The sequence below is a fragment of the Panthera pardus genome, unplaced genomic scaffold, assembly GCF_024362965.1.
Source record: "Panthera pardus isolate Hobbes unplaced genomic scaffold, ASM2436296v1 HiC_scaffold_12, whole genome shotgun sequence".
Classification (NCBI taxonomy): Eukaryota; Metazoa; Chordata; class Mammalia; order Carnivora; family Felidae; genus Panthera; species Panthera pardus.
In genome coordinates, this window is record NW_026526677.1 from 103,812,330 (window position 1) to 103,836,004 (window position 23,675).

A 23,675-nucleotide genomic window follows, 5' to 3' on the forward strand; every position below is an offset into this window, starting at 1 on the left:
TTGGAGACATTCAGTGAATACTGAGTGAATCTGGGAGGAGGCTAGCCTGAAGGAGGGGAGAAGGCGGTGAAAGCAAGCCCTCATGGACCATTAGAGAGAAGGTCATCATTTCATGAGGTCAGTTTTTATCACTCCTTACCTTACCATATGCCGCTGGCAGTTGGTGGCACAGGAAATCACATGAATTACGTGGTTCTGGGTCATTAGAATGAGCTCTAGGGCCAGTGAAGGGACAATGCCTGGGAACGGATGCAGACACCGCCCCAGAGCAAGACACCTCCCCAGGCTAGGGCTAGGGAGGGGCACGTAGGACACAAACGAAGGAGGCGCCTCAGACCCATGCAGGTGCAGGAATGGCCTTGAGAGAGGGCCTCTTTATATCTTGCTCCCTAGAAGACTCACTCACCTGCCTCCCCCTGGGGCCTGCTCCTCTCCAGGAACTTGCAGTTCCACAGTTTAATAGGTAATTCCAACTCTTGGCTCTTCCCAACACCGCTGGACAGCAGCATATACAAGAGAATTCTGAGTCTGGTGAAGTTTGCTTTACTCTGTCTAGCTCAGAGACTTTAATAAATTCCAAGGGCTGAGAGGTATGGCAAAGCGAGGCTCTAAGTGCTGAGAAGTATGGTAAACTAAGAAGGCGAAGCATCGTGTATTCTGGAATAAGCCTCAGGCGCCGACCTCCATGTTGAAACCTTGGAGCTCAGGTATAGATGGTTATTCCAGTTGGGTTTGATGCTATCCCACATCTGGGATGCCACCAGCACTATCCCCATTTGTTGAGTACCTACTATGTGCCAAGACAGTCCTACACTCTGTTTTCATATACACGGCTTCACTCATTAGCCAGGACCTCAGCTCAGTTAGCTTGGTATCTCCTGTTTGTCAAAAGAAGAAACTGAGTCTTGAGGAGATTAAGGAATTATTCCAAGGTCAACAAGGAAGTGGCAGAACCAGGATTTGAATGAAATCTGTCCGAATCTGATGGCTGGCCATTCTCATAACTGGGATTCCTCTATCAAACTGAGAGAAAACATTGTAAACCATCATCCGGGCAACGTGAACTCAAGCCACTGAGTTTAACTGACCTTGAACTCAACTGAATGTGAACTCAAGACACTGAGCTGACTGACCTTGTTCACAAGGTCAAAAGAAATACCCCTGGCATTTCCCCATATGATTCACCTGATAGACTCTCACTGAATCGAAATAAATCCCAGTTTGACCACGAACAGCTTTTTTTTTTTCTTTCAATTTTTATTGAACACAAGTATTCTGACAGAATGCAAAGTCAAAATTCTCAGTTAGTACTCAGTATTTACACCAGTGAGAATGGAAACAAAGGTGGTATTGATGTTTTCACTTGGTAAAAAGTTTATAACAAGAGAGAAGGCCCCCGAAGTAGGGAATGCTGGGTAGGGATGTTAATGGAGGTCTGAAAACCACCATCCAGACAGACAGCCTCGAGTGAAAACCTGGGACTTGGAAGGGCTCCATAGAAAAGTGTGAAAATACAGTCCCACTTCAGAAGCTGCACTATGTACACTACGGCCCTCCAGGATTCAGAGACCCTGTGCGTGGCACGTGGAAACCCCTCCAGAAGAACTTGGCCATGCCGCTATTTATGTGAATACATATGTATGGCACATACACATATAGACACATAGACATTGGAAACTGGTAGAGTTGATCCCGCCTTCAAAAAATTAAAAAAGGAAAACTATAAGCTTTTATCTCTTAACATAAAAGATAGAACATCTTGAAAATAAAGTGACTCCCTCTTTGATTTTAGAGAAAGCATTGCTCTGGGTTTTTTTTTGTTTGTTTGTTTGTCTGTTTTTGCTTTTTTTAAAATTTTTAGAATTTTTTTTTTTTTTAAAGAAAAAGGAAAGCTCATGCATGCAGAGAGAAATCTATGTATAATGAAAGAGAGGCAGACCAAAAGGTGGGCAGTCTTGGGTGCCAGCTGACGGCGGAGCCAGGGTTCTGGGTGGGTGAGGGGTGTCAGCTGCCCCCGGGCCAGGTTACTTGAGGGTCGACTATACCTCTTTCTCTTCCTAACCATCAGAACCAAAGTCAGTGTGCCTGATCACAACCACTTGGCGTGAAATGCACAGTCTCGGTGAGGTATAGCACGGGCTTGGCCTAGGTGGTCAACGCCAGGAACATCAGAAGATGAGCCACTGATTCCATGGACAGCCCGGCGGTGGGATTCCTAGCCTGCTGCTCCTTGCTGGGCCCTCCCCGTCTTGGGCACCCAGGAGCCCCCATTCTGCTATGTGCTCAGAGAACTGTCTGCACGTTACTCATGCCTGAGGGCCCGTGCATTTGAACCACAGACTTGTGCAAGCCCTACAATCAAAGGGGCCGGGGCTGGGTGCATGGGGTCCTCCGTTTCCATCCCCAGGAGCTGAGAAAATGCAAAATAACCCCACATTTAGCAAATGACAAGACCATTATTTTTTCACAGTTTGAAATTATAATCTTCGCATATCGTCACTGATCAGACCGCAGAAGTGTCAGGACACTGGGGAGTGTGGCCCGGAGAACAGACTCAGGAGAGGTCTCGCCACCCTAACCTCTTGCGGTTTTGTACCGTGGGACAGGAGCGCATGCCGGGGCGCCGATTTCCGCGTATTCGCGCCCTCTTCATCATCAAAATCACGCTTACTTCATTTTCTTTGTTTAAAGGCTTCAATTCCTTTTAAGAGTTATTCTTGTTTCCTGAATATTTTTTTCTGAACTATCTGCTATACCTTCCACAACCAAACTATGTTGAAGTTTTATTTCAATACTATGACAAAAACACGTTTCACACTAAAATAGTCACGCATCCACAGTGCACAAGCTTGCAGTTCTAAAGTAGAATGAGGAAAAAAAAAAAAAGCAAAATTTCTATACAAAGGGCTGGCTTTTCCCTTCTCCCCCCTCCCATCCCCCTTAAAGTTTCTGTATTTTTTTTTCCCCACTTGGTTTCCGATCCAGGAAAGTTGTGTTATGACTCCAGACAGCAGTTGGCTTTTTTTTTTTCTTTTGTTTCTATAAATGCTGCCTAAGTGAACAGAAGGCCGATGTTACTTTACTTCAACAGATTTCCAAAAAAAGACACTAATTCCCTGAAGCACACATGCTCTTCCGCTCAAATCTAGATTCTGGGCTCAAAAGGAAATTGTATGTATATATTTTATTTGGCTTTCTACAAAAAGGGGATGTTTGGGGTAAAAATGTGTGTTCACCAAGACCAGCCCCAACTATACAATCTTCTCTGCTTCATTCAACAAAGCCTAAGGAGTCCTTCAAAAGGAAGGGGATGCAGATGCCTAGGGGGGGCAGACTCTTTTTCACAGATACAGGCAGGTGGTGGCTAATCAGAAAGTGGTCTAACCCCCAAGGAAATACAAAAAGAATTGAAGGGCCAAAAAAAAAAAAATAGCAAAACCACTCCAGAACAAGATGGATTTTCACCTGAGTTGCACACAGGCAAAAATTTCAAATCAGAATGGGGGGGGTGGGGGTGGGGGTGGGGGAGGAGAGCCACTGTAAACAATCATAGTTTGTAAAGTTGTCCTGTGCGAAAACAAGCCTGTGATGACTCTACCCGCCTCTAGGCAGTATTTGTAACTTAAAAAAAAAAAAAAAAAAAAAAAAAAAAAAGGCAGCTATTTTACATGGACATTTAAACACAACCAAAGTCAAACAGTTGTCAACTTGTAAACACTGGAAAACAAAGATGGCAGAAAGAAAAAAAAAAGAGAGAGAGAAAAGGAAGGAGAAAGAAATTCGAATATTGCAAACTGAGATCTGCCCCCAGAAGCTGCAATTTGGCCTTCTTCCTACAAAACGAGAGTCTACGTGGGGATTGAATTCAGCTAGAAAGGGTGACACACTTTGCATACTGAACAAATACAAAGTGAACAGAAATTATAACTTATTTATGGGGTTTTACAGAGTTCAAACTCGACTCAAAGTATAAAAATAAACTTGGACTTTGTTCATTCGTTAGTCTTAGTGCCTGGAAGCACTTCTCTGAAACTGGTCTGTGCCAATTGGGCAACACGAAGTGCGGTCTTCCTGAACCTAGATTTTTTTTTTCTTTCTGAGCTTCCTAGATTCTTAATTTGGGGTCCTTTTGTTTGGTTTTTAAATGGTTTCAGGGAACGGAGTGTCCTAGTTTGGCTGTGGGTTTAACCTTTTTGTCTCATTTTCTTACAAGTGAGTGCGCAGCAAAGGAACCCTTTCTATAAACCTACAAAAAGGAGATCCCCTGTTTATCTGTTTACTTTTTTTTTTTTAAAGGCAAAAGACACTAGAGGAATGAGGTGTGTGTGTGTGTGTGTGTGTGCGTGTGTGTGTCTGTGTGTGATATTGGAAATGCTCTGGTGAAACTATGGTGTCACTTTTTACTTTGATCTGCTCATTTCTTGTCACCCATCATGCTTTGCTCTCGTTCTCCTTTGTCTGTGTGGCGTCATTGGGGACCGTCTTGACTTCGGCTGGCGCTGGTTTCGTTTCTGTCTCCTGGCTCTCCGACTTTGCTTCTGCGGGGCCCTTCCTGCAGAGAATTGGGAAAACAGCAGTGAGAACACAATCTACAGTAACTCACCCTTCAGCCAGTCCCTCGGGAGGGGCTCCCGCTTAGAGCAATGGTCTCCATCCTTGGCTGCACGCTGGAATCACCTGGGAGCTCTAAAAATCACTGGTGCCTGGGCTCTACCCCCAGAAATCCTGATTTAATTGGTCTGGGCATGATGACTTTTAAAAGCACCCAAGTGACTCTAAAACGAAGCCAAAGTTGAGAGCCACTGAATCTGAGGAATGAGACCTTTTCTGTTCCAGCCCTAATCCAATGCCAGGGGCCCAGGGTCCTTACCTGGGGTGGTGGAAGGGGGCAGCAGATGTGGCCTTTTCCTCACCCTGATCGGTATAATTGGTATAATTAGTCAGACTGGTATAAGTGGGGCATGCTGGGCTGGTTCCCCAGTACTGACTCCAGGGGCCCCTCTGCAAACTGCCTTGCTCTTGCCTGTCTTTGCTCCCACCACACCCTGTGCTCTGTGTTTCCTGGTGATGCCTCAGTGCCTAACCCTCAGTGCCTAACCCTCAGTGCCTGGCCAGGGTGAGAAAATTTTGTGACCGAGGCAGCTTTTTGTGGCATGAAAGGCTAGACTGGGATGTCACGCTACACATGGGGACAAGGGGAGTAGGGGGGTTAGCGGGTGCTGAGTGGGCGGGATAGAGGAGTCCTACTTCCTGGGGTTCAGGGCTCCTGGGTGCAGTCCTATTTCAGCTCTTGGTGGCAGCATACTGCTCATGTGGGGGCAGCCACAGGAGCCTCTGTAAAAACCTAGGTCTCGCTCTGCCTTATTCAGTCTCAGGAGTGAAAGTCTGATCTAAGGATGCACTGGGGCAAGCAGGCTTAGACCCCAGTTCCAACTGCATTTTGGCATCATATTTAAGAAAGCTGCTAAGTTTAAGGACTTGCCCTTGAACTTGGAGACCCAACAGTCATTCGGTGCTTGTGAGCTCTCACTGTTCCCAGACATTCCAGGTCAGAAGAAGCAAGAGTAGGTGGTGGGGGTAGGAGGTGAGGGGGTGGGGTATCTGGGGCCGGAGTGGGACAGGGCCCTCTGGACCACATCCTCTCCCCGCATGGGCCTTGGGGTCTGCCTCTTTTCTTCCTGCGTAACAGTGCTGTTCTGGTGGGGACTCAGCCTGGACCCTGGATAACACACTGTCTGTGGGCCCCAGGGTGGCCAATAAGGGCACCTTGGCCTCCTTAGCTTGCTTCCCAAGCTACGCTCATCAGGGGCCCGACTGTGAGGCTCCCCCCTGCCCCCCCCCCCCCCAGGGAAAACAGAAGTGGCTGCTAGGATGATAAGGAGAAGACGTAATTAACATGGCCTAATTAGTGAGCAGGCGGCTGCCTGCCCCCCTTCTGTCCCCTCCTCATCCCAGCCCCCTGGTTGACAGTCGCCTCAGAGAAGCCCTGGAACAGGCTGAAGACACATCTAACAAAGAGGACACAGCACAGCACAGACAGACGCACACCACCACGGGACATAACCCGACGACAGCAGACAAAGAGAGGCCGTACTCGGTCTTTGCTGGTGCAGGCGAAACAGAGCTGTCTGCAGTGGAAGGGGCAAGCTCAGGGGCTTGTCCACTGGCCCCAGCGGTGGGAGCAGGAGAGCCCAGGGCTGCAAAAACATCCTTTGCAAGGTCAATATCTGGGGTCTTGAAGTTCCCTTCGTCCATTTTAAAGTCCTCGCCCTGGGCAGGGTTTGTGGCGCTGACGGAGGCAGCCTCGCTCTTCGGGCTAGTGAGGCCCGTGGCTGCTGCCTCGGTCGGGCTCTTCACGGCGCCGGGCTGGGTGGGCTCGGGGTCCGGGCCTTTGGTGCTGGGAGCCTCCTGCTTGGCCTGCGGGGCTGCCGTGGCAGGGGCGGCCGCTGCTGCCGCTAGGGGACTGGTTGCCCCGGCCGCGGTGGGGCTCGGCTTGCTCGCGGGAGGGGCCTTGGAGGCCTCCCCCGCGCTGGCAGGGGCGCTGGGGCTGAGCACAGCCCCCTGGTGAGCCAGGACACTAGAAGACAAACTGCCGGCAGCAGGGGCTGAGGCCGGGGTGTCGCTCAGGTCAACGAGGGGGGCAACCTTGGGGGCCGAAGCTGGGGGAGGGGAGGAGGCAGTGGCGCCGGGCCCCTTGGAAGGGGTGGCCTGGCCAGTGGGCACAGAGTTTGAGTCAGGCGTGGCCGTGGCCGGGGGGGCAATACTGGAGGTCAGGGTGGTGGTCTCACTGGTGGGGCTGTTCTGAGCAGTGGCAAAGGTTTCGGTGATAGTGTCAGAGTTAGCGGTGACGGTGGTGACAGAAGGCAGCATGTCCTCGACAGTGGCTGTGGTGTCGGCCGGCAGCCTGTGGGGAGGACAGGAAGTAGAAGAGAATAGACAATGAAGCTGGGACGAGACAGAGAAGCGGGCGTGGGGAAGGGGGGACGCAGCCAAGGAGGGGGTCGTGGGCAGGGCATGCAGTGACGCACAGGCACGGACACAGGCCCACAGAGAAACGAGGACAGCAAGAGGAAGCACACGCCCAGGCGGGCAGAAGAGGAGACAGGAGACACAGACCTGCTGGCCCTTCCTCCCTGCTGACGCCCCTCCAGCTCTCTACGCTGCGCTGCCTCTCCCTGCAGCCCTGTCTGACCCCTGCCTGCACCCCAACTCCAGGAGAGGCGAGCCTCAGTTCGCCGTCCGCCACTGCTGGCGTCAAGGACCCCGAGGAATGGGCCCTGCTGTCCTAGGGGCTCCACGGGAACTGATGGGGAAGGTCGGGAATATGGCAGACAAAGAGTGCTCCCAAGGCCCCTAGCAGTCGCGGGTTGTCCAGCCAGAGATTTAAATTAAATCCTCGCTAAACTCCACTCCCTTCAAAGCCCCAGCACTCACGACAGCCAGCCTTCATGACCGCCTCGGCCAGACGCGGTTTCTGACTGAGGGTCCCCCAGGCTTCTGAGAACAGAAGGGTCAGGGAGCTCTACGCGCCCCCACCTCCTCTCATCCTTCCAGGAAGAACGCAGAAAACCCTAGAGCTCTTGAAAATCCTACACAGAATCTGCTGAGCCTTTCAAAGCTCAGAGCCTCTCTCAGTGCGGTTGTGTCCCCTTCGGCCACTTCCGGAATGTGCGTGTGACTCGGGCATAGGGTCTAGAGATCCCGCTCACCCCTGGAACCCTCTCAGAGCATCTGCAGGCTCTTCACAGAACCAGGAATGCCTTCTCTCTAGGGAGAGAGTGGGCTCAGGCATTTCTGGCCAAGGGCTCCAGAATCTGGGCTGCATTGTTGGGCTGGGAGTGGTGGGTGGGAGGCATGGGAGGCGAGGCATGGGTGAGGCGATGAGGTGAGTGTGGGGCTCTGCGGCCGAAGTGCCGCCCCTCCCCACCCACGTACTCGGGCTCCGTCAGCGGGGTGGTCTCGTTGGGCTCCGTGTGTTTCCCTCCATCGTGGTTTGGGGTCCGCTCCTCCTCGGTCCGCACTTCCACGATGGGTTCCTTGGACTCATCTTTCCTGTGGAGAGAGTTTTGCTGGTTCGATCCTGGCCTGCTGGGGCAGGAAGGGGGCTCCCGGGGAAGCTGGCTACAGCTCAGGGCTCCTGGGTTTGGGCCAAAGTTGATGTGGGGGCGTGGGCATCTCAAGCCCAAGGGCCCGAGCCTCAGCTCCCACTCGTGCTAGCTGTGTGACCGTGAACATTGGATTCGCTCGCTTTGGCTTCCGTCCCCTCATCTGTAAAATGGGGCAGGCAACAGTCTCGACCTTGCCTGGCTGTTGGAAACATTAACTGAGACAACGGATGTCAAGTGCTTAGCACAGTGCCTGGCACAGAGAAGTGCTCAGATAATCTGTATTTCCATACAGTGCCTGCCCTGTGGTGACACTCACAGCTTACTCCCTGCTCTGCCTCTTCTCACCTCACTCCAGCTCAGGTCCACCCGGTGAGTCTGTGGAGCCTCTTGCTCATTGGCTCAGGACCCGTTTTTCCAGAGATGCTGGAGGGGACAGCATCTGGATGGTCAGCTCCAAAGGGACAGGAAGTTTTACCTGTTCTGTTCGCAGGTGTAACCTAGTGTCTGGGAACAGAGCCTGGCCCTGTTTTAGCTGCTCAGTAAATATCTGTTGAGTGATATATGAATGAATGAATGAAGACATGAACGAATGGCAGCAAGGCAAGTGTGTGTCTCAAATGCTACGGCAGGTCCCCTCCAAGTTTATTTAGCTCTGAAAATTCCCCTCAGTTTGGCCTATGCAGGGATTTTCAACCTTCTCTGAAATTCTAATATGTTAGATGTGGGGTTGGGCCCAAGTGTTAGCTTTTCAAACAGGATTCCCCAAAGACTGTGTTTTAGGAAACGTTTCTCCCGTGCTTTTTTTTCCACCTTTGGGGTTTCCAAATGGGGAAACTGAGATGGTTCTGATGCTAAGCCCCCCGGCCCAGGGCAGAGCCTAGACCCTAGCAGTGGCAGTTAGGTCTGCACTCACGAGAAGGCGGCTTTGCCCTCCTCCATGTCCTTGCCCTTGGCTCCAGGCCCAGCCTTTCCGCACAGGTTGACGGCAATGCACATGAGCAGCCCGCACTTGTTCAGGAAGTAGCAGGTGATGTCCACCACCACCAGTAGCAGGACAAAGATGACGATGAGGATGCCCACAATGGCCCCAGTGCTCAGGCCTGATGTAGGGCTGCCGTTGGCTTGAGTGGGAGGGAGGGAGGGAGAGAGAGAGAGAGAGAGATGGCTGGTGGTTAATACACTGACGTGCAGACTGCTGGACCCTGCAGAGCAACAGCCCCTGGGGGTGGGGTAGCACCTATAGGACAAAGTCGTGGCATTTGTGTCAAGAGTGGCACCTTCCGTGGGGCCTTTCTACACCCCGGTGTGGAGACAACAGAGTCTCTCTGTATCTTCAAGAGGGCGGGATGGCAGCCTTACCTCACAGACCAGGGGGTAGGGGCATGAGGCTCCCACAAGTCGGGAGGAGTGGGCACCAGGAGCTGTATTTCCACCCCTGCGCTCAGTCTCCGAGCCTCCCCCAGCCCCATACTTAGCTGATCTCCTCTTGAGCTCAGGGAAGCAGGCAGGCAGGTGGTGGTCACCGGGTTCAGGCTAGACCATGGCTCTTGGGAGTACTCAGGGACAGGGTCCCAAGTGGGGTGGCACAGGGTTCCCAAGGCTTCCTTTGGGCTTGTGCTGGCACGAGGCACAACAGTATGCCCAGTACACGACCCCACCTCCTCTCCTCCTCTTTAAGGACGGCTCTAGATGATCCTGACCTTGGACAGTGTACATTGGCTTCATGGCTTATCCTTCTTCACTGCACCCAGGGAGACAGACGAAGACCATTTACTCTGGAGACATGGAGGTCTGCCCAGGGTGAAAGGTTTGGGAATACTCACCATCTGGGAGCTCAGGCACACTTGGATCAGACTTCAGGAAAACCAGCAGACTCACCCAGAGATGCACACCCACACGGACAGGCACACTCACACTCAGGGCAAAGGTCCTCTGTGCCCACTACAGACAGACACGTTCTCCCACTTGAGCAGCCCACAGCATGCCCGTTCTGGCTGGGCTCACTTTGAATGACTCAACTTGTGTCGCACTCCCCAGGGCCCCAGGGGTGTTGATGGTATCACAGAAGGACCCCAGCTCCCCAGGCCCCCTTGTGTCAATGTTAGCTGCCTGAGGTGGCCCCCTGTTTGGTTCCCCCCCACCCCACCCCAGTGTCTGGGAGATAAGAGGTCATGCTGTGGGCAGCGAGCTCTGCCCATAAGCCAATGTGGAGACAATGACATCACACTGAAACACGAGCATGTCTGCTTCGTTTTTCTTCTTCTGGAAGGATAGAGTTCAAGAACTGGCTGCTCCACCCCACCACCAGACCTTGTCTGAAGCTTCCTGTGCTGCCAGGACCCACTGGGATCCCCCAGGTCTGCCGACTAGAGGCGGGAACTGTGGCCAACACGGTCTGGGTCTCGCTGTGCCTTTGCTGAGCCCCAGGCCAGGCCCAGTGGCCTGTTAGCCACACAGCACACCAGATAATGGAGGAACGTGTAGTCCAAGGTGACATGTGCTACAGACAGGCCCCAATCTTTTTCTTCCATGCAGTCTGTGTTCCTGGGGGCACTCTTCTGTCTGCCCAGGGGTCCCTGGTCAGGTATCACGGAGCCTCTTCGGCGGTGGTCCCACCCCACTGGCCTCTGTTTCAAAGTTTAATTCAGGGTACAGACCACCAGGCCAGCAGGCCACAGACGACTGCTCATAGCTTCATTTCTCGCACCCAGGGTGCATTTGGGCCTTATAGTTGGAGAAGACTCTCAAATTCTTGAGTATTTTTGGCTTCTCTGGGACCTTGGTCTTGCTTCCCAGTGTTTCCTCCTCAGGCTTGCTGGCTGGTCCCATCCAACCTGCACTGAAAACCTTAGCCTATCCCCCAGGAAGGTCCTAATACTGGCAAAGGCCTCTATGCTCAGAGGACCCAGCTCCAGCCACGCTGTCTCTGGTTCGGCAGCAGGGAACTGATGGCTGGCCCCCGTGATCTGCTAGAGCAGGTCTTTTCCCTAGCAGCTCACAAAAGCAGAAGAGAGCATTCGTTCTTCTCTTCCGGCTCCTCATACGTTCCACCCAAAGAAGCAGAGAGGCACACAAGCCTTCCTGATGTTCAGAATCCCAAAGCTGGTTCCCCGAACAGGGAGGAATTACCAGCCTTGGGCTTTCTATCCCTGACAGTGGCTTCCAGCCACTGCCGCCTCCTGACGTCGGTGCCCAATAGGTGTTGAGTGCCTACTTCCCGAGGAAGGAGCCTAAAGCATGTGGGGGAGGGGAGAATGTTTGTATTTTTGGACTCAGTGGCATAAACTCGACATTCCGAGGTTTACACATAAGCGTGGTTTTAGGGGACCAGTCATATCTCTGAAGAGGACAAATGGTCCACGGAAAGGGGGCTCTGTGCATGTGAGAGGCAGCCACTGTCCACCTTGTGTTCTGGGCTCGTTAGACCTGGCTGGAGGGCTGCCTGGGTTCTGCAGGCACACTCAGGGGAAGGGCCAGAGGATACAAAGACCCCGGTGACGTGAGACAGAAAGAAGGGCAGCGGTCTTCCCTTCTCCTGGCCTAAAGGCCTTACACATGTCGTGCACTCTCCCACACCTCTGCTGTAACTCATGGCACTGCTCCCCGCACCCCCTCCCCCCAACCCATCCCTGTGCTCCAGGCCAGGGCCTTCATCCTACCTGCTGAATACACCCAGCCCATTCCTGCCTTAGGTCCTTGCTGACTCCTTTCTGGGAACCCTCCAGCCCCGTAACCTCCTGGCTGGCTCTTTGCTGTCCTACAGGCCTCAGCTCAAATGTCACCTTGCTGGAGAGCCCTCTCCCTCCGTCCCCTGATCTCTCACTCTGCCCAGTATCTACCACAGAGTAGATAGAGTAGTAGAGTATCTGTTCTCTTCTTACTTCTATCTGCCACTTTCTGTTCACTTGCATGCTTTTTATCTGGCTGTCTTCTCCAGAATGTTCTATAGGGTACTCTTAGTTCTCCCCAGCATCTAGCACAACCCGACTCATAGGAAATGTTCAAAGAATATTTGTCAAAAAGACGAGTGGGTGTTTAGTCTGGAGATGAGAACACCTTCTCCAGATGTTTACAGATGTGTCGTGAAATGGAAGCGGTCTTACTTGGTATCACTGCTGGATGGAAACTGTAGGGGTCGGGGGTAGTTCAGCTTCCCTCGAGAGAGAGCTAACAGTGTGAGCTGCCTCGGCAGGCAAGCACCCTGTGCCTGGACACCCTTGGCAGGGATGCCTAGTGCTCTGGAAGAGGCTCCTGTGTTCGGCAGGGCCTGGGACAGAAGGTGTCTCCACACCCTCTTCAACCATGGGAGCCTGCCGTCCCATGTCGCGGTCTAGCACCCTGCACGCGGTACAGGTCCTCTGCACTGACGACTTTTCCCTTGGAAGACTAGAACACTCAGTGGGTCCCATTTTTATTCACTGGTCCTCGGGATTTTATTTTTATGTGAAAAATAAACACACCTTTTAGCATAATGTTTGTCACCTGCAGCAGAATTTCTAGGGTGCTTTAGACTCTGGGGCTCCCCAGTTCTAGTGAATCAGGATCTCTGTGGGTGATGCTCAGGAATCTGGATGTGGCCGAGCGGCCCTGGTGATCCTTATATATAGCAGAGTTTGAGGAGCGCTGTCTCCAGGCCATCTTGTGCCTGGGTCACAGTGAATAATAGTGGCTTCTATGACTCCTGGCCCACGGATGAGCTGTGGAGTCTCGCCTCGTGGCCCTGACCACTGAGGTGGTCATACTGACGTAACTGACGTACTGAATGTATGGAGAGAGGGAGCAGAGACTGTCCCTGAAGGAAAAAGGACCAGCCAGTTCACCACTGAGAGTACAGACTTCCAGAGGAAGTAAGAGGCTCCTTAAGCTAGAGAAAGGGTGTGTGCAACTTTTACAAAAAGAAGCTGTACGTAAGGGAAACACCGGGAAATAGATGAGAGGGTATGAAAGTCAGCATTCATTACCTCTAGGGGGATGTTACAGAACTGTGTAGCTCAGGAGAGCGAGGAGGACATAGGTTATCTCCTACACCTTACGTAACATTGTATAAAAAAGGAAAAATTAAAACCTTCCAGGGATCTGTCTTTGCATGACCTTATGCTGGCCTCCTGTGACTGACTCACCCCACATCTGCACGCACAGACTTTCTTGGGAGCAGTTCCTCCATAACCTCCAGGGTCACAGCCCCCCGAATGGTGATGCTGCGAAAGTGAGGCTGTCCATCTTCTGTGGTTCCTGGCATGGGAGAGGCTGGCACTGACCGGGGAACTGGCTGCCCCATGACAGGGACCTACATACATCTCTCTTAAATGCCTCAAAATGGGAAGATGGGTCTCACATTTTACAGACGCCAGATGGGTCTGAGTCATTATGTCGCGGGACCTCAGTGCAGCCAGGTGCCCTTCCCACTGAGCGGGAGTTCAGGTTCACTTGCAAACCCCTCACACGTCTGCTTCCTCCCTCCCAGTATCTGCTGTGAAACAGACAGCTGGTCTTAACTTTGGAAAGAGTCCTACTAAGTGTGACTACAAACAGAATAGGATTTGCCAATGAGAACCTTCTCTCGCATTCTGTTGATCACAAGATCACTCTGTGCAGCCTCTGCTATGGGGTTTTAATGGGGACAGTGACATCAGGAGCCCTGGCTACAGAGACTGTATGTCTGATGGCCCACAATGCATTCCTGACCCCAAAGTGACCAGCTCCTGGTTCTGCAAAGGCACTTTCCCCTCATCCCCCTGTCCGCTGGGGACTGGGAAAGTTCAAGGAGGCGATGACCCACAAGAGCTCTCAGGATAGCTGAGCCAAATGCATAGCCCCTCATTGGGAAAGGAAAGCCTCTCCTCTGCTAAAACTCCATGCAGCAGGCTGCAAGTTTGGGGTACAATTTGGGGTAATCAGAGTTATTCAGGTACATGTGAGGTGGAGGAGGGAAAGGACTTGGGACACTTGGTAGGACACACAGCTATTAAATAAAATCAAAGCACGCCGGTAAGTTCACGTGGACTGTTATTTCCTTTAATAATGCAAAGGTGTAAACTTCATAAAGGCCTCGCTGATTATCTACACAACAGTGTTAGCATTCTTATTAGTAACATACATGATCCAAACCTGCCATATAAATATTCCAGAAAGGAGCAGAGAAACCCCGCGGCATGGGGGGCACGGGCAGCACTGAGCAGGGCGCAGCGGCTGGGAGAGCCCGGCGAGGCGGCAAGTGCTTACTCCTGTGGGGGCTCGAAGGGCCGCTGTCTTGGGGATTCCCGGTGGGGCTGGGGGCCACAGCCATCACTGAGGACGGTGTCCAGTGCGAGTGGATGTGCCCTAACACTGTCTCTTGAAAGGCATCCCATTATAAGCCATGGGTCTGCAGTGGCCTCAAAGTGCCTTTGGCTGAGGCACGCCTCGCCCGGGGTTGTGCTGAGGGGACAGGGCTCTGTCAGGCCTCCCTATGCTTGGGACTAGATCTCTGAGGAGTCCCTTCAGAAACACTGACACTGTCCCTTCCCTAGGGGCGGGACTGGGGCCAGGCCGGGGGCCCCCCCTAGGGGAACATGTGACTTCTGCCTAAGATGATATCAAGAGCATGCCAGAGGCCAGGAGGACAGTGACGGGCCACTTGGGTGACGATGGATCTCTCCTTCCTTCGTCCTCCCTGCAGCTCTAACTGACCTGGGGTTTTTACACCAGGCCCAGAGGCCCCGGGTGCCTCTCCTCAATGCTCTGCCTTGAGCCTCAGAACCATGCCTGCTTCTCTTGTGCTGGTGTGAATGCAGGTCAGGGACCCCAGGCAGAGAGGTTCTAGATGGGGCTGGGGGTGCACAGGGCCGGGGCAAGAGGCACTACCTGCCTGAGCTGCTGGAAGAGTGTGTGTGCGTGAGCCTCTAAATTGTGAGCGCTGGGGACGCGGGCCTGTGCCGACCAACACCACCAGCCATGCCCTGCAGACCACGGGGTCCCTTGGATTCCCAAAGGGAAAGACTAGTCTTCAAACATTAGAAAAAACCAAATGGAACTAAAAAATAAACCAAAAAGAACAAAAATCAAACTTCTGTGGGATGTTTAGAGATGAGATGTATAGGATGATACGTGACCACAATGGACGGAGGTTTTCTTTAGCAGAGGGTCCATCCCCAAGCGTGTACAGGATGGTACTGAGCAGGACCCGCCTGGGTCTCCATGTGAGACTTTAGCAAACACACTGCTCTTTCTCTCCTGGGCACGTGGAGAGGACACCCCCTCAAGAGCAGAGAGGACTAGCTGGCTTTCACCAGAATTTTCTAAATGTCACTAGAGTCACTGACCAATATGGGCGGGGGTCAGGGCATTCAGGAAGTACGACAGGCTGAGTGATTCGCAGTGTGGACACTCTGGGAGGGGCCTGTTCCCCACCCATCTGCTCTGGTGAGTATGTGCGGGGTCGCGGAGTGCGTGACCCATGCTGGGCTTGCAGTGGATACTTCTAACCTGGGGGCTGATGTTTATGCGACACGGTGGGTCACTGTGGGACCACAACCCCCAAGACAGGCTCTGTGCTAATCTGCTGGGCAGTCCCATTATCACTCCAACTGGGAGACGTGCATCTTTCAAAGCTGACTGGTATTGGGCATATCACAGGCTGGTCCTGTTCGCAGAGCCAGCATAAGGGGCTGGTTGTAATACCAGGACCACCGTGCCCCCCAGAACATCTGTTCAGCCCCGGAAAATGCCTAACGAATCCATTTTCTTCCACTGTATGGGCAACAGGGTGACTTACTTGGCCCATCATGTCAGCAAAATGCCCGGATGCATCAGAGCGGTTTGGCCCCCTGACCACGGGCACGTCAAGGCAAGCAGTGCCCATTACTCTTGAAGGGCAGAGGGGGAGCACGGGGTTGGAATGGGGTAGGGAAAACATGGTGATGTGGACACTCTGATGCAAGCTTTAGGAGGTACTTAGACACTTTTCTCTGCCACATCATGTTCAGGTAAGAAAAAAAATGCAACAAGTAGCAGAGATGTGCAGAAACTTCTCTGTAAAACTAGCATGATGCTCTTCTAAAAACCGCATTTAAAGAAAAGTGCTCCCACATATTTTTGTACTGCCATTAAAAAAGGGGGCAAACTCCTCGTGAAGCAGCATGGAAGTATCCGCGAATGGTAAAATGTCTGGAGGTCCAGCTTTTTCCAATCACCAAACCTTCCTCTTCCACACAGAGCACTTGGTGGCGTGGCCGTGGCGGTCCTGACAGGTTCTTCCAAAGGGGGCAACTGATCATTCTCATGGGAACTGGGCATTTAAGCAAATTTAATTTGTGTGTGTTTGTGTTCAAATTCCTAACAGAGCAAAAGAAGAGTCACTGCAGAGAGAAGCAATGAGACAAAGGTGTAGGACGCACAGCAGCCTCCCAAGGTCGCTGAAGGTCCCAAGCAATGGGAGCCCAGAGAGAATGTGGTTGTTTAAAAACAAATGTGGCAGTGGGGATGTCCCAGTGACGCACGTCCAACGTGACATGTGTGACGACAGACGCAGGAAGGGGAGGAGGGGGGAGAAGGAAAGAGAAGGTAGAGACAGAAACAGAGGGAAAAAAAAATAGATAAAAAGAAAAAAAAATTAGGTCAAATACAGAAAACGCAAGAATCAAAGGTTAATTCAACTTAGTAAATTAGACTGACAAAGGTTAGGGAAGGGTTCAGTACAGTATTATTCCCATAAGGCCAGTTCCAAAGCTCAGCAAGGCCAGAAGCAGCACAGCAGGGTGAATTCGGGGGTTAGGGGTCAGCGAGCAAATGAAATTACAGTGAGAGAACAGAGCCTCCACAGTAAAGTACAAGAGTTTGATTAGGAGAGTGTTACCTTCGACTAAGGCAAGGCCTCTGAGGGGCAGTCAACGAGCTTACCCACAGCCTCCTGGCCTCTAGAGCTTTCTACGCGTAGCGGGAGAGATGCGCTGTGTGCAGCAAACTGTGCTTTTTCAGCGATAGATGGGACTCGTCTTCCCACTGCGCCATGGCCCCCACCCAGTTGCTCTTCAAGACGATCTCGCCTGCACCCCTCACCTTCTGCTACCGCACCGACCACAGAATCCCACCAAGAGCGCACATCTTGTAGTTCAGAGGTTTTATACGCAGATCCCAACGCCACGGCCAGGAAAGTCCAACTAAGCACAGAGACACCTCCTCCTAATACGCGTGCGGTAGGTGAGCAGTCCCTCCGACCCTCTCCAGGTTAGTGGGGTGCCTTAACGCCTCTGACATCTCCACTGGGCAGGGCCCTGGAGGACAACATCTCCTCCTGTTTCTGTATCTGATTCACAGTGTCCCCACCTGCTGCAACCCCACGAGCTGATGCTGTGGGCACTACCCAACACGTGGACACAGCACGTCCGAGCAACCTGCCTGTGTCACTTAGCCCAGGCAACAAGTGCCACCAGAAGTCTGCCTTGCTGAAAAGGGGTTGCTCGAGCTTCTCCCCACCCTAACCCCCCAGCTCCTAAGTGTCCCATAAAGGCTGGGAAGATCTGGATACATTCCAGACCGTTGATTTCAATGAAAAGCTGACCAAAGAGCACAAAGAAAGAGAGGGCACAGGATGGCAGGGCCACCCCCGAGTGGACATCATATTAAGCAGTCGTGAGAGCGTTTCTTGCAGCCACACCCAAATCCCTTGCCTTTACCACTGACCATCTGCACTAAGGAGCCTCCCTGAGAATGCAGAGGGTAGGTCCAATCGACGTGTCTCATCTGTGGTTTAAGACCCACCTGTCAACTCCCTGGAGGCCCCAACAGGTCTATCGGACACACACACTCACGCACACACAACAGTCGGCCACCACACACTGGTGCCTTTGTTGCTGCGCTGACTCACGCACATGCACGCCTGTGTCCCAGGCAGCCGTACCCTTTCTGTTCTCCCTCCTGCTGGGAGGTGCTGTTGTGATAACTGAATAGAGCACCCAGGCAAGCACTGGAGAGAGGACAGGCATGATGGGGCCAGACCAAGGCCACTGGGAGACCGAAACATCTTCCCCGCCATGCCTGAACACAGCAGAGGGTTTATGGGGCCCTTTTTCAACAGGCTGCAGCTGTATGGTCTATGCCCACCTCTCCTGCCTGAGGCCGGCCTTTGGCTGATCTGGGAAAGCAGAGAGGGGCTGAAGATCTCTCTCTGCTCTGCGGGTTTTGTCAGTGAGGGGACTAACCATCAACAGCAAGGTGGGTGGGCCAGCAAGCAGAACTCCCACGTTATTCCCACACTTGGGTTGGTCCCGGGTCCCTAGAAACAGTTCTACATCTCCTAGGAGAACCACTGGCATCACGGTTTCCAGCAGACTGCCTTTCACAGATGGGGTTTCCAAGCATCTACTTTCCTCATTTGCTCTGTTTCAAGTAATTCAATTTAATCTTTGTTTCAGTTGAGAGGCCCTTGGAAGATAGGCTTTTTAACTAATTGGGCACCGTCTCTTCCTTCTCTTGGGGTCCCCACAGAGAAGAGATCTGGAACATGACTGTGCAGTAAGCAAGCATCAAATAGCGCTTCAACAATTGGGTGGTCCTTGTAGGAAATGGCAGAGGGTAGATAAGGTCTCAAAACAAGATCCTTACTCAACCAGCCTCCAAGGCTTGGCTGGAGGTGGGGCTTTTCCCATCTCAGGGGTCCCGTGGACTGGCTCAGCATCAGTCCTTCAAGGCTGAATGACACAGGACCATTGCCCCAGGAGGCTTGGCCAAGCCTTGCTGGGGGTCCAGTACATCTCAACCCACTGCACAGATAGGTACAAAGCAAAACTAAGCTTTGCATGGGCGACCGATCATGAGGATGGCTGGAAGCAAGCAAGTTGTCAGGGGCTGTTCAGGCGCATTAGGAGGTGCAGCTTTGGTGCATTAATTCAAAGCGGGAGACTCACAGAGAGCAGAGGCGGTCATACCTGGGATGGCCGTGGGCTGGGCCGAGGTCCTGAACACAAAATGAGCCGCCTTGGACTTTCCCTGCTGGTTCTCAGCCACCACGTAGACTTCATATTCAGCATTCCAGTCCAGGGACTTGAGCATGACGTGGTCACTGCCGGATGGGAGCCGGATCTCCGGTTTCCACTCCGAGGAGAGCTTCTGGGAGAAACCGGCAGGAAGGACACAAGACACCAGGAAAGTTGAGATACAAATGTTGGTGAGGCCAGCTAACTGGAAGAACTCAAGGGAGTCACTAACTATTGGTGCAAACTAATAAAAAGAAAAACCACTGATAGGACATGGCGTGCATTCTTTACTAGCCTGAAAAACCCTAAGGATTGCACAGGTCAGGAGGTCACCCTTGCGCGTCTGCAAACACACAGACCTCGGCAGATAGCAGTGTGGCGCAGGGACCATCTGCCAAGCTGTGCTCCGCGTACGCGCACAGATACCCTGGAAGAGTAATGAAATAAAGAAGCTTCTTGTCTGATTCAGGATGTTGCTCATGCTCAGTCAGGTACGTGTGACTCGCCCTTCTGGACACAGAAACACTGCATCGATTTGTTTTATTAAAAAGAAAAAGGATCAGGGGCGCCCGTGTGGCAAGGTTGGTGGAGTGTCTGATCTCTGCTCAGGTCATGATCTCACAGTTTGTGGGTCTGAGCCCCACGTCAGGGTCTGTGCTGACAGCTCAGAGCCTGGAGCCAGCTTCCGATTCTGTGTCTCCCTCTGTCTCTGCCCCTCCCCAGCTGGCACTCTGTCTGTCTGTCTGTCTCTCTTTCTCAAAAATAAACAAAACATTAAGAAAAATAAAAAATAAAAAGTACGATTTATTGAGCACTTGCTATCTGCCTGGCACTGTACTAAAGGTTTTCCACAATTTTCTCACTGGATCCCTACCAAGAGCCTGTGAAGTGTTTTGCCAGGCTGCACATTCACGTGGCCATAGATCGCCATGTGGCCCATGTTTTTGTTTAAAACAAATTCAGCTGTCTGTATTCTCATTCTCTGAAAGGATCCTTTCCTTGGCAAACTCTATAATAAAGAGGCAACCAGAATACAAAGCAAATATTGTGTTATATAAAAATATTAATAACATGTTAATGATATCTAGCAAACACTGAGTGTTTAAAGTGCAAGACAGACGAACACAGGGCAGGTAAGGCTGTCATATCTTGGTGTTCCGTCCCTGCTATATTTTGTGTGTGTGTGTGTGTGGGGGGGGGGGGGGAGAGAACAGATGAGTGGGGCGGGGCAGAGGGTGAGGGCAAGGGAGGATCTTAAGCAGACTCCATGCTCAGTGCTGAGCCCGACTCGGGGCTAGATCTCAGCACCATGAGATCATGACTTGAGCCGAAATCAAGAGTCAGACGCTCAACTGACTGAGCCCCCAGGGGCCACTCCCCATTGTCTTTTTAATACAGACCTGCCTGACACAGCCACAGTGGCTCTTCTGGAAAACTGACATCTCAGGTGGCCTCATACGGGAGGTGTCTCCAGACCCAGCCGGCATCTTCAGGGTAATTATTGTTACCATGTACGGGGGGTTGCCAAGTGTTAGGTACATTTCAGGCTCTTTGTTTATATTATTCCTGATCTGTACAATAATGTAAGAAACTATTTTATCCCCATTTTCCAGATGGAGAAATGGAGGTTTTGGAAGACTGGGCATGCTGGTAAGTGGTAAAGCTGAAACCAGAACCCATCTGTCTGGGCCACATGAGGATAACAAGGGCCAGACACGCACTGTCCACTTCCTGCGGGCTGTGCTGGGCCACCACTCAATCCTGGCATCCTATTCCACAACGAGGTAGCCACAGTGGTCACTCTTACAGGGGTGTCTCGAGGCTGGGCCTTAGAGACGTTAGAGGAGGCTCTTCATCTGATGTCAGGCTCATGCCTGACTTCACAATTAAGTGGGGGAAGGGCTGAGTGGAATGACAGGTCTGCCCAGAAGCTGGCAGGGGGGTGGGCGTGTGCCTGGTAGGGCTCTGTGCTGTAATGACTCTCCATTAGGCCCAACCAGGTAAGAGCTCACACATCATTTCAGTGGGGGCTGATCAAAAGAGAGGGAGTAAGTCAACTTCCTTGAAAAATCCTTTCTTGGGGGCTATTGGAAGAAAGAAAACTGCTCTCTGGTTCGTTATCTCTTACTGGTAAGAAATCCTAGCAAGAGACTCTTCCCAGTGTTCAGATTCTGCCTCTAAATCTCTCAGCAATTGACTCTGGTTGGCAGTGGCCAAGTATCATTCTAAAACCAGAGAAACAGAGTGATTCTCATTTTGGGGGATGGAGATGACAGGCGGCATGACAGAAATCTTAGATGGTGAGCAAACCAGGAAGAAAGGGTTCAGGGCCAAGCTCACTGTTAGCAGGATTAGAACAGCTCAGGTAGCTGTGAGGGGCAGGTGGGAATACCACGGTTTGGGATGGTAGGGCAGCCTAGGGCAGGGGCTAACAGCCCAGGGTCTGCACACAGACCTGAACTCAAACTCTGCCCACCCAGGCATGAGAGATCAGGCCGTCACTGAATGGATATAGTACTTCCTCTGTAAAGGGCAGATGATCATAAGAACAGCTTCATCAGGTTCTCGTGGGGAGAAAATCACAGTGCCTGGCCCATAATACACAGTTTACCAAATGTCCTGATTATGAGATACCAGTATATTATATGCAGAAGCTACCGGGTAATTGCAAAATCGCTTCGTAGAAATGTTCAAGAAGCAGAAAAATCAATCAGGGTATGAGTTTGTCGCCACGTTCATTTCAGAGGTTTTGAAATGATCCCCGTGTAGACACGGCCTGATGGCTGTAGGTCAATCTTGGGATTTAAAACCCTGAGCAGGGCCCCTGAGCCCTGCAAGACACAGAAGGACTCTGTCCTGCCCTACTTCCCCCTTTCCCCCCCGGGATGTGCATGCTGTTGCCCCAACAAGGTGGGTGTGACAGCTGCAGAAGCAGGTGAAAAGGGGGACAGGAGCTACTCACCGCTCGATACTTGACCAGGTAGTGCCTGATGGGGGAGCCGCCGTCATCCTGTTTGATCAGATTCACCTTAATAGAGTTTCCATCCTCTCCCATCTGCCCTTCGAGTTTAGGTGCACTGGGTTCCCCTGAAACAGCCAGTTAATTCATGTGACATATTCGCCCACACGAAGAAAATCCAATCCAGAATGGGATGGAGTGATGGGGTGGGGCTGGGCTCTTTCTTGCTTTCTCAGAAATTCAAATGGTTGAAAAGCAGTAAATATAAAACTTCAGATTCCAGTGAGATACCTCAGACTTAGCCCCAAACTGGGAGTGACTTTTGGGAATGTTCTGGGAAACCCTATTAGCACAGTCCTTTTACTGTTTTAGAAACAGGATTTTTTAAAAACTGTTTCTCACTGGTGCTTGCATTTCCTTTTTGCTGTTCTTACAACTGCAGATTTAACTTTGATGAGCCTGATGCATTCTGAGGAACAGCCTGAAATACAGGCAAATGTGCATAAGCGTTTAAAGGAGAAAACCTACACCCATAAAATAATTCTTCACAGCAGCCAGTTTCTTCCCTGGATACATGATTCATCTCAGGGGGCTAGGGGACCCATCCCTAATGGGGACGGAATGACACTGCATTCTTGTGACCAGCTTTCCATGAATTAAATTGCATCACTTAGACTCATTCATATAAAAACATGACAAGTTTCCAGGTGTGATTAAAGAAAGCACAATTTGCCACGGGCAAGTCTCCTGTAAGCATCCTGCATTTACGGCTCAACTGCCTGAGTGATAATCCTTGGTACCTCGTTTAAAGTAACAATCATGAAAGTCTTTCTGTTTGTGAGCAGAGAAATGTTTCAGCATTTCTCAACAGAAAAAAAAGTCGATGTCTCTACCTGTGGTATACACTCAGCTCGTGAACCCAAGACAGAGGAGGAAGGTGAGCTCGGTACGGACGAATTACCAGAGGTGGGATGCTTCTTCAGTAAATAAGACGCCGACTTTCTTTAAGAGAAACTGTTTCACTAGTGAGTACTGGGAGTAATGAGGTAAGAGAATGTCTGGTATGAAAAGTTAAAATGAAGATTTAACGCATTCGGGAATTCTGCACTTCCTTCAAAGACACACATCTCTGTGTCTATTTCGTGTCCTCAGACAGAAAATTGGGAGAGCCTACAAGAAGTCACCTTCTGGGAGGGTTGTCCTGGCTCGTTCACTGGAAGACAGAATCATAGACATGTGACCAAAGAACCCAGAAAGGTTTGTCGCCAGGCTTTGGACCTCATCACCCCAAGGTATACCTCTGGCCATTTGTGGCAAGGCTGCTGGCAAAGCCGTTCAGCCCCCCTTCCTCATTCAGCTACTCTGGGAACCTCACAGTGGCCTTGTGTCCGGCTCCCGACTTTGAGACAAGGAGGAACCAGACAGGGAAAGCTACTGGCCAGCCCTTGCTGCTCAGCCTGGGCCTGTAGCACGAAGCCCACATGGCAGCTCCTTAGAAATGCAGATTCCGTTTCAACAAGATCCCAAGGTGATCCTTGTGCACCTTTAGGTGATGGGGACACACAGAAGCTGACAGGGAAGGTGCATCCCCTTAATGTCAGGGGTGATTTAGGAAGTCACGCTTGTAATTGGTGTTCCTCCATCAGCAATTAAAAA

The 23,675-nt window shown here is 51.6% G+C and overlaps 1 protein-coding gene across 18 annotated transcripts in view; it reads right to left on the minus strand.

Moving 5' to 3' along the window:
* Positions 1 to 1,836: 1,836 nt before the first annotated feature.
* NCAM1 (neural cell adhesion molecule 1) overlaps positions 1,837 to 23,675 on the minus strand; it is a 312,604-nt gene continuing 290,765 nt past the window's right edge. For 4 of the 18 annotated variants that reach the window (XM_053900497.1, XM_053900495.1, XM_053900493.1 and 1 more), the window contains 6 exons: positions 22,023 to 22,147; positions 19,013 to 19,190; positions 9,022 to 9,229; positions 7,936 to 8,052; positions 6,095 to 6,904; positions 1,837 to 4,552 (listed from right to left, as the gene is read on the minus strand). In XM_053900497.1, coding sequence (XP_053756472.1) covers positions 4,432 to 4,552; positions 6,095 to 6,904; positions 7,936 to 8,052; positions 9,022 to 9,229; positions 19,013 to 19,190; positions 22,023 to 22,147 — 1,559 coding nt within the window. In that variant the 3' untranslated portion in view covers positions 1,837 to 4,431. Of the gene's footprint in view, positions 4,553 to 6,094; positions 6,905 to 7,935; positions 8,053 to 9,021; positions 9,230 to 14,101; positions 16,502 to 19,012; positions 19,194 to 22,022; positions 22,148 to 23,675 lie in introns of those variants that run through there. The other 14 variants (XM_053900501.1, XM_053900502.1, XM_019469136.2 and 11 more) reach the window with 4 other exon arrangements.